The 11,408-nt window shown below is 36.8% G+C and overlaps 1 protein-coding gene across 1 annotated transcript in view; it reads right to left on the bottom strand.

Annotated features, from left to right (window-relative positions):
- Positions 1-240: 240 nt before the first annotated feature.
- The window catches only part of ADAMTS5 (ADAM metallopeptidase with thrombospondin type 1 motif, 5), a 50,482-nt gene continuing 39,314 nt past the window's right edge, over positions 241-11,408 (bottom strand). Inside the window, exon 8 of the mRNA XM_011926483.1 lies at positions 241-6,937. Coding sequence (XP_011781873.1) covers positions 6,370-6,937 — 568 coding nt within the window. The 3' untranslated portion in view covers positions 241-6,369. The remainder of the gene's footprint in view (positions 6,938-11,408) is intronic.

The raw sequence follows: 11,408 nt of genomic DNA, 5'->3' as shown, positions 1-11,408 counted from the left end.
TAATAGTATGCGATCTTCAGGGGTTGATAGTCCGGTAAAAAGAACTTGAAGCAATAGTTTTCATAGAACTTTAACTAAGATAAAGTATTAATTGTCTATGCCAAAGAGGGTGAGCGATGATAAAAATTACAAAGAGCCTAGGACTTCCCTGAGACCCAGCTTGGTGCTACCACTGTTAGGAGAAAATTAAAAATAAATGAACAATAGTTTCCAACTCTAAAACATATTATATGAAGTACATACTTTAACCTAGTTTACAATTTATATTTATTGTGCCCATTGAACCCACAAAAGCAGTGTTTAATTTTACAGTTTAAAGTCACACATAGGGAAATGCTTTACAAAATAGGATATTGTTCCTCAATGAAAAATATTACAGTATAGCTCCCAAACGGCTCAGTTCAAGTCTTTTACCTGAATAACAGAGCTGTTGTGGAATGCAGGCTACAAGACACAGTCATGTTTTAAATACTTGATTAAGATTTGAAGGTTGCCAAAGCTGAGAGACATTTTAAACAAGACCCGTCTTTAGTTTTCCAAGATTTTTGGTTTTTCAACTGCATTATATACCATTGCTTCTGGAAAATCGAGGGTAATAAGCAGCTTACATTTTACATCTTATATACAGTATGTAAATCTTCAATGATTTTCTCTACCATCAAAGCAAGTTTCAAGGTTTAAAAATCTCAGTTATACCTACTTAGGTTTATTACTTTACTCACAGACTCTAATATAGAAACCAAATATTTATGCCATTGCTTCTATCAAATGCAACATGTTTCTTCAGTCTATTTAGTTATCCACAAAGTCTATTTACAAAGCATATGTATGATTTCCTCTAACAGGTCATACAAATACGTAAGTAGTGTTTTTCAGCTCCTAACTGTAGCAAGATGAACCATCAATGTTTATATTGTGCCTGAGTGCGTAATGCAAAAATACCATCCAGAGACTATATATTTTTTAATCAAAAGTCTAGCTTTACAAAGTCACACACAGTATGGTCTTCTATTGTAAATATACTCTCAGTATAGGTAGACATGTTTCTAATATATTATGAGTTGTTAAAGAAAAGGCTGAGATATAGTCACCAAGTGTTTACTAATAACATAAACTGTTGCAAAGTTTGAAAACAATATCAGGCCAAATATACATGAAAGTTTGAATGGAATGCTGAGGACTTAGTGAATGCTGAAATATGACTCATCTAAAAGTCTGCTACTCTGGCCTGATGCTCCTCAAGTTTTAATGACCCCTTAAATGTCCTCAGATGCACATGCAGTTTATGTCACTGACCACTGTTGGTCAAAACAATCATTGGATGTACTTATTTTTCGAATTTGGAGCATCAAGTTGTGCCCTACCCTGACACAAACCTTAGAGGTCTTTCCTGCAAACTGTAAAATCATGTAGAAAAATCGTATCTCAGAAATACCACATTTGACAGTTGGTCACGAAAGATGTTAGCACCTCAATAAAAATTCTAATTGTACACTGGATATGCCAAAGGAAAGTGGAAAAAAATTAAAAGGCATGCCCTGTTTTTCATTTGTTTTTTCCTACAAATCACAGTTCTCCTCACAGTGTTAGACTTTTAGGTCACTCTGCTGTGGCAGTACCTTATAGGATGAGGGGCCACTACTCGTTTTTTTCATTTGACCTTTATAGTCCACATGGTCCAGTTAGTTGAAGCCACAGAATAAAGACCAGAGAGAGCAAAATTATTGCTAAAGTGCAACTATATTAGTAGAATGCAATTAACTGGGCTAACGAATGTGTATGCCAATGTCTTATTTTTTTTTCAAAACCAACATCATCTAACAACACATTCTTTCAGTTTTCCCATAAAACTACACTGAGAATGATATCATGGTCCCAGGCAGGCATTTACCAGATTGAATGTTTTGCTGATCTGAACACCACCTGTATTCCAATTTTTTGGCTAATGCATGGTTTTGTATTTCAATATGTTCTCATACATTAAATAAGTGAAACACAATTATACATTATAGAGTTTATATGCATCATAATAATACAATTTGAGACATTATCTCTATAGATTATGCCAACAAAGCATTCTTAGGAAGATTTTTTTTCAATGTCCTAGCCAGTTAAGTTGATCTATCTGTTTGATAATCTAAAACTATAGATTGTTGGGAAACGAGAAAAATAATAGGGAAAACATACAAGTTCCTTTTCTGTGTGTCTAAATGATACATTGTCTTGAATTTGGTTCTATTAAAGCTTTAGATGACCATTTCTGTACACATGGCTATTTCATTTATTTAGTAGTTTTGAAATGGTAGCAAATATATTGTATTTGTAGAGCATCATTTCATTATAAAGAGATTATTAATATTCACCAGTCATGCCAATGAGACTATACACTCTGCCACAGACTACTAGAAAAATTTGATCATTATTAAATTCAATGTTATTTTACAGTGCGAACTCTAAGTAACAGCACAAGTTCTGGACTTTGAATCTGGCTGCTGTCCTCACCTGAACCGTTACAACGACCTTGTTAACAAGGAAGGAATCAATGGGGAAGTATCACAACCAGAGATTGGCTGTGTGTCCAAGGGTGCTTTGTCTTATTGCCAGGATCAGACTGTGAAATCACAGAGGCAAGCTGACGTCATCAGAGGCAACTCTGCCTATTTCAAGTCCTATAATCACCCCAGAGGATTCAATAGTAGTAGAAAAACATCACATTCTCTTAATGGACACCCATTATTTGTAGAAACAGTTATGACTATTAACATTTGTTATACAAACCCAATTTATTTGTGCTCATCAGTAGAATCCTACAGACACTAAAGACTAAATGATATTAATTTTAGGAGGTGTTTCTAAACAGACAAAGACAATGTTTGGTTTTATTATCATTTGTATCCCTCAGAAGTTGTGTGTACACAACTTTCATCTAATACATCAACGTCAATTTGTCCACGTGTCTCCATGAAGTGAAAGAATCTGATTCTTGGCTGTGTCTTAATGCCTGTAGGAAGCTTCTAGGCTATTTGTGTACCCAAATTTAAAACTTGCACCTTGTTTCATTGAATAAGTGTTTTTCTTATTTGTGACTTGAACAAATTAGTGTTAATGTGATGTAAAAGACCTATTATCATAGGTACAAGTAATGAACACTATTAGTTGTGAAAGATTAAAATTTCCTTGGAAAGAAAAATGATAGTATCAGAATAAGAATACATGAGGAATATATACATATACACCTATTTCACACAGAAAGCTTTCTGTAAAAAAATACAAAAGCAACCAGTGCTGTATATTATGTAAACTCACAAAGTGTAAAAGTGTACTTTATACAAACATGAAGCATAAATTAAAAAGTAGGACAACAGCAAAACATTTTAAATATAGAAAAATTTGCACATATTTTTGTTAAATAAGAATAAATAATTTTATCAACAGATTCACATACCAGTTGCAAAAACAATAAATTACTTTTTTTCAGTGCTGCAACTTTTTTGTTTGTGATTTATCCCTTAATTCCTAGTTTAGTGGGATAAAACTGTTTCCACAGGAAGGCAAAGGAAGATAAATTTATTGAATAAATTATAACAATGCCCTTATATTTCTAAACAGAAAGGCAGGGCTTAATTTAAATTTTTCTGAGCTAGAAGAAATAAAGGTCATTTTCTTCTGGCTCCCTTTGTACTTAATAAAACTTATTATGGAGTGCTTAGTTATGTAAGGGAGATTAGATTCTTACAAACCTGAGCATTTTCAGACAAATCTTTTTTTTTTAAAAAAGAAATAGCCCCCAGCATCCTGAATTCTAGATATTTTTAAAAATTCAAGATGCAACAATGGAAAGGTGAAAGACAGTACGAAGTCAAAACTGGACTGATTTAGATTGAGTTGTATAGAATTTTCCCGTTGTTCATAATTCTTGGTATCTATTGAACACTCCATTTCTCTGAATTTCAGTTTCAAGTCCATATCACCTTCTCCAGGAATTTAGACATACATTCTTCAGTCAATCTAGTGAGACTCATAAGAAAAAGGTGGAGAAAACTACTTAAAAGCATGGAATAGTGGTTTCTTTGCTCTAAGCGCTCTAGGATTGTTTCCATGACAAGTGTAAACCATCACTATTAGAGGGAAACATGAATCATTGACAAATCATATTAAAAATTTATGAGTATAGTAAGAGAAGCAGAGTAGGAGACAACTACATTTATGCCTCAATTATTTTTTAATGTTGTTGGGAATATAACCACACACAAAAAAATAAATTTTGTCACATTTGAGTTATTTGATTAAAATTATTTCCAAAATGGAAAAAAGTAACATTAGCCTCTCTCCTAATTCTCTTTGCACAGACAAATGGCACGGGGATTATTATTTTTTTCTCACCTATTTGACTAGGTTTGCTTTCTGCCCTTGGCATTGGGTGATTTCCATCAAATATAGGTTACCAGCCTTCTACAGGCCTCATTTCTCAAACTGATAATTTATTGAGAAAAAAAAATCGCTACATCTAAAGCAAAGTCAGTCTGTGAAAATTCAAAGGACGATTATTGGTTTTGTAAAACAATTATTTGTTTTAAAAGCAATTTCTTAAGAAAATACTAAAAACAGCGAGACATCTATTTTCCTGGCCCACTAAAATGATGTGACATAGTGATCAGTTACATAATTCTTTTATATTAAAAATATCTTATAATAAAAATAAACTCTCATGAGCTTGTATAACTCAAACAATGGTTCCCTAAGATTTTTACATGCAAATCTTTAACAATAGGCACATTTGGCATGATTACTATGAATTTTTATGAAGAAAAATTGGCTTTGCAGTGTTTCACAACAAAAGAAATCCCAATGAAATGAAACAACTTAGATTTTCTAAGCTGTGAGGTTGGTAATGGGGGTGGGGTATACATTTTATCATCTAAAAAGATATCTTAGGTGTGTGCTTATAAAATAATTTCCATGTCTAACTATTCAGACTTACAACCTACCTAAACAGGCTATGGAAACAAAAACAACAACTTTCTGAAAATCATCACATTTCCTCACTCAGACACTTACAGGTACAACCAAGTGCTTTCCAGTTGGGAGAAATCTTTAGTACAATAGGAATATACTTAGATTTTTTAAATTAAGAAATCATTGCCTCTGATGTGGAAACAGTCTTATTAATATTAACCACTTTTTGGCATTTACCACATTAACAATGATAACCACTTCTCAATGTGGCTAACTACCAAGTGATCTTTAATGTTTCTAATAAACTAAGTCAAGAAATACAAAACATTGTAGGTCTTACTGAACCCTGGAACAAAACAAATAAGCGAACACAAATGCATTTGAAAGGCTTGCTGGTAAGAGGTATACCAGTGTTGAAGGTGTTGGACATGATAGAAAACTTGCTGTGTGTTTTGTACGTATGTTATACATTGTGAGATATCAGATGAAAGCTCTGGAGAGAGAAAGTAGTTGTGAAAATACAAATTGAAAACACAGTGAAAAACATTTTTTTTTTCCTTTTAAATTTCCAACACAAGGAAACTGGTTTTTAGACTCTTGAGTACTAATCACACACACACAGGCAAACCCTACTTCTACATCCGAAGTTATGCATTAATTTGGCTAGCTACCTGAAAAAAACACAGGCAGTCAAAGGTTGAAGAAAATGAACCCGTGTATGTATTTAAGTGACTAGATACACTGAGATCTATTTACTTTTCAAAATTTCTCAGAAGATACTTGCTGTCAAAATGGTTTTTTGACTGAAATTTTATCTCCTGTAGTCAAAATATACTAAATCTTATTAAAACAGCAGCAAGTTCTTAATTTCCAGTAAAATATCCACAGCTGTTTCTGGAAACTGAAGGAAGTTGAAATAGCTGCAGACCTACTTTGGTCAAACACTTTTTTTATAGAAATATATATGGATATTTTAATAGAACCAAGGGATATAAAGTGACATATCAAGGGAGAATGTATTTACAAACAGTAAAAAGAAGCTACTGTGTATTTTGGGTGAAAATGATTATGATGCCATTAAAGACATTCTATAAGAGGTAGGTGACAAGGGGGAGACAGTTCTGCCATCTTCAAATGTCCCCTGATTTTACATTCATCAGTGTTTCTTTCTTGTAAGCCCAGGGGATGTTCAATAACTCCCAAGTTTTTCTATATTGCAAGGTCACCACTGTCACGTGAAGCAGTGCACATCCTCTTTTGGTCACAGAGAGCAGATTCTGCCCATTATTGGACTCCTGTTGACAATGCCACTGAAGCATGACTTTCTGTGAGTTAGGTAGACCTCCTGTTCACCACAACAGCATCAGTGCTGAATCCTCCAGTTATATTTGTGCATAAGATCATAACCACAGGCTAACACTTCTTCAGCGAGCATTGCTTAAACGCAGAAGGCCTCTGGGAGAGAGGACATCCTTTCGCTAACTTCCGGTTGCCATCCTGGCACTGCACCGTCCTGGTGTGCCATCCTGTGTCACAGGTCCTAGAGCAGGCGAGCCATGGGCCCGTGACCCACTGCAGCTGCGAAGTGTGTGATCCCACTTTATTGCTGCCATGACTAGTGACAGAGTTTACTTTTGGAGTGGACTTCTTGGGAACAAAAAAGCTATAACGGACATCTAATGGTTTAGTGGGATCTGTTGCAAGGATCTGCACTATTAGAATTTCCTTCGTGGCAGAGTAGCCCATGCCGTGCAAGAAGTCGTCCCTGTGGCTCCAACCACTATAGTTCATGACTGTTCCATTGATGTCAATGATAGTCTCCGAAGTGGAGATCATGTACTTTCCATTGATAAGGTACTCACCATTTTTCTTTTTCAGGGCTAAATAGGCAGTGAATCTAGTCTGATCTTTGGCTTTGAACTGTCGAACTTTTATGTGGGTTGCCCCTTCAGGAATCCTCACCACGTCAGTGTAGCCCTTACTGGAAGTAGGAATATTCACAAGAAGTAGGGGGAGGTGGTTAAAAAAAAGGAGAAAAAATAAGTAAACAGTAAATAATAAACAAGTTCTCTAAAAAGTCTTCTCTTAACACAGTTTTAATGTCTTTAAGAGATTAGTTTAGGCCGGGCGCGGTGGCTCAAGCCTGTAATCCCAGCACTTTGGGAGGCCGAGACGGGCGGATCACGAGGTCAGGAGATCGAGACCATCCTGGCTAACCTGGTGAAACTCTGTCTCTGCTAAAAAATACAAAAAAACTAGCCGGGCGAGGTGGCGGGCGCCTATAGTCCCAGCTACTCGGGAGGCTGAGGCAGGAGAATGGCGTGAACCCGGGAGGCGGAGCTTGCAGTGAGCTGAGATCCGGCCACTGCACTCCAGCCTGGGTGAGTGACAGAGCAAGACTCCGTCTCAAAAAAAAAAAAAAAAAAAAAGATTAGTTTAAAATTGAGTTTAAAAATTATTTTTTATGCCAAATTGCAATTAGCCTACAGTATTGTATACACTTTAATGGAGGTGTTCAAAATTAGGATGATGCTAGCAACCTGCCTTCATTTAAAAAATTTATACTAACTTTCAAGATTTATGAAACCATTTTCATCCTTATCAAATCCTATCACCTTTACAAATCTATTTTACATTCTTTCTGGCACAAAATGGGATATATTTAAATACAAACTGACAAAAGTATGCCTTCATTTAATCTTATATAATTCTTTAATGTTTCTCAAATTTGCTTCCACATTAGAATCACGTGGAGACCTTTTAGATCTTTCAGAGCCTACCCACACCTCAGACCAATTAACTCCCATCTTCCATGGTTGGGCAAGGGCAAGAGCACTTTTGAAACTTCTCACATTGTTCCAATGTGCAGACTAATTGGGAACACAGAATTAATTAGTTTTTGGACTAGAGGCGAGTAGAGTCTCTGCATCCCTTTCTACTAGAACTCTGGATTTTGTGGGACAGGCCACTAAATGAAGCACGCAATTTCGAAATTGGGTAATGATATTACTAACACCATCATAAAAGGGGAATTTTAAAAAATGACTTAGCAAATTTTTCTGAATTCTTAGTGCCCATAAGATATGATAGATTGAGAAAGGCTTTATGGTGAGTGACATATAAGTCTTCAAAGAACCATCATCTGTTCAAAAAGATGGGGAAAGACATACATATCTTTAATACCCATGAGCCTGTGAGGAATGCTAGGATGGAAATGCTAATTAAGCACCAAGTGTGAGGTGAGGAGTCTACTGTTGTCCACATTTTTGCCTTTCTAAGTAATTTCATAATAGGGTCCCTTTACTTTCCTAGTTATTTAAACAGGAATACTATTGGCTTGCACAGTTTGGCTGACGTGTGAAGCTGAACTGTCTCATTTCCAGTTCTCATTCACATGCTAAAAATCCAAGTGTGTTTCCCTTACTCCAGAGTTTCCTCTGAATTGGAAAGGAAGTTTATCGCCAAGGAAGCCGATCAGAAGGAAGCCCCCTGTCTACAGGCAAAGCGTTGTATAGTGACAGCCACACAGGCGATACAGCTTCCCACAGTGCTGAAGAGAGATGATGCAATGCTCAGGGCATTCCTTATTCTGTCTAACTCGATTCATTATTTTTATTTTCGTAGCACATTACAGATCAGACTCTGTTACAGATGTGTTTTGTAGTACCTAATATTAATAAATGATCCATGAAACTATAGTGGCTTCAAACAAAGTCAAAAGGGATGTTGGAGAATTCCTTGAAGCCAGGAGTTCAAGAGCAGCCTGGGCAATATAGGGGAGACCTTGTCTCTGCAAAAAGTAAAAAAGTTAGCCAGGGATGGTGGTGCATGCCTACGGTCCTAGCTACTGGCAAGACTGAAGTGGGAGGATCACTTCGCCTGGGTCTTTGAGTGAGCTGTGATTGCACCACTGCACTCCAGCCTGAGTAACAGAATGAGATCTCTCTAAACAGAAGGTAGTTGGAGATAAATATGTCATCTTACACAAAAAGAGTATGAGATGGGGATATATGAAAGTATTTGAACAAGTTCGCTTTAGAGCTGATTAGTGGCAGTGTTAGGCTTAAAAGCCAGGCTTGGCTGGATGCCGTGCTCACGCCTGTAATCCCAGCACTTTGGGAGGCCGAGGCGGGGGGATCACCTGAGGACAGGAGTTCCTGACCAGCCTGGCAGACATGGTGAAACCCCGTCTCTACTAAAAATACAAAAAGTAGCTTGGCTTGGTGGCCCATGCCTCTAATCCCAGCTATTCTGGAGGCCGAGGCAGGAGAATCACTTGAACCTGGGAGGCGGAGGTTGCAGTGAGCCAAGATTGTGCCATTGCACTCCAGCCTGGGCAACAGAGTTAGACTCTGTCTCAAAAAAAAAAAAAAAAAAAAAAAAAAAAAAAAAAAAAAAAAAAAAAAAAAAGTCAGGCTCTTGACTCCCAATTAGTGATCTTTTTCATTATGTCCCCAGGCAGAAAATCCCGACCCCTGCCAGCCATATGTTATAGCGGTTAAATGAAATTAAATTCTGGTTATGTCCAGAGTTTAAATGATGCCCAGTAGGGAGTAAGTAAAATAAAGAATAAAGGGTAAGGAAAGCTTTTTTGGGTGTTTACCCTTGTTCCTTAGAGCTTGTCTCATCTTGATAAGAATTAGTATGATGGTCAGTATTGCTGTAGGTCTTCAAACTGAGTTTCACAAGCACTGGTAAACCTGAATATTAGTGCCCTGAGTTTTTAGTGCCTTAGTAAAAGATGATTCTCTTAATATTCCTGATTCCCTTTCTTTACATCCTGCTTGGTATCATTTAAACTCCAGACACTAACCAGCTTTCCTGACTACCATAAGTGAATGCAATTTTCATATAACTCTTACAAAGTATGGCTAGCAGGGTAAAGGAATCTTGTTTTGTTCAGGGCTATCTGCACAGTGCCAAGGGCAGTATCTGTCATGAAGAAATGTATTCACTGATATCCAAGCATGCCGTCAGGGAAGGGATGTTTTAGTCTGCTCCCAGCAAACAAAGTATGTGGTGATATCAATTGATAAGAGCTGTGAAGAAACAGAGTGAAGTAAGAAGTTACACAGTAGCAGTGGGAATGCAGGAGATGCTCTCTTGTTCATGTACAGTAGCCACCATCTGGGCAGGTGACGTTTGACAGAAACCTAAGAGATTCTGGAAGGTGTACTGCCCATTAATAGCGGAAAGCGTTCCAGGCAGAGGAAACAGCATCCTCATACCTGGTGTCATGTTTTTGAAGTGCCAGAAAGTCCATTCCGGTCAGAGCAGAGCAAGAGAAAGGGACAGTGTAGAAAAGACACAGAGGAGGGAAGGGGCCAGATCTTTTAGCACCTTGGAGATTACAAAACAGTCTTGGCATTGACTCTAAGAAAGATGGAAGCCATTGGATGATCTGATTTAGGTAATAGCTGTGGCTTTCCTTGCTTGGTAAGATGAGATTGAGGGGCAAAGGATCCAGAGGTCACGAGAAGACTGCAGTGTTAGTCCAGGCAAGATCTGATGAACACTTGGATTGAGGTGGGAGCGGTCACTGTGGTGAGGGGCACCCAGATTCTGGAGATGTGGTGGAAATAGAACTGACAGGATCTGGTGATGGATGGATGTGGGGTGTGAGAGAAAATGAGACATGAACCATGACGCCAAAGTTTTGGCTTCAATAGTAGACAGACTGAGTTGCCATTTACTGAGATGAGGAAAACTGAGGAAGGAGCAAGTTAAGATTAGGGTCATATTGTGAATAGGCTTAAACTTGATAAAATATTTTAGTATGTATTATCTCATTTCACCTTCACAAGTTTTATTAACCATATGATAATAATTACTAGTATTTCCACTTTACTTCTGAGAAATCTCACGGTAAAGAAATTAGGTGACAATTCAAAGATCACCTGTCTAAGCAATCATTGAGCCAAAGCTTGATTACAAATATTCCAGTATGAGATCAATGTTCCTTTTTATAAATCATATAAATTACTATGGCCTCCCTAGGTAATAACTTTGAAATACTCAAGTCATTTGTACCATAATATAGTCTTGGTCAAACCAATTTTTGAGTGGTTACATTGCATACCACTTGTTGCTATAATGAATTTCTTCATCTTTTAATGTAAAAAAATGTGCAGATATTAGTTGTCAACACAAAAATACTTAAAATGCTAAATTTGGGAATTTGAAAAGTGATTTATAACTTTATGTAGAAGAGAATATGTACCATAAAGTGTATAAGGCATTATTTTCTAAAAGTAATTTTATTTCTAAACTGATTCCTGAATTATCTCTCTCTCCCTCCTTTCCTTCTTTTCTCCCTCCTTCCCTTTTCTTTCTCTTTCTTTCTTTCTCTTTCTTTCTTCCTTCCTTCCTTCCTTCCCTCCCGCCTTTCTTTCTTTCTTTCTTTCTTTCTTTCTTTCTTTCTTTCTTTCTTTCTTTCTTTCTTTCTTTCTTTC

This window comes from Colobus angolensis, unplaced genomic scaffold, assembly GCF_000951035.1.
Source record: "Colobus angolensis palliatus isolate OR3802 unplaced genomic scaffold, Cang.pa_1.0 Scaffold69, whole genome shotgun sequence".
Lineage (NCBI taxonomy): Eukaryota > Metazoa > Chordata > Mammalia > Primates > Cercopithecidae > Colobus > Colobus angolensis.
The sequence above is the reverse complement of the archived record's forward strand: the minus strand, read 5'-3'. Positions and strand labels throughout refer to the sequence as shown.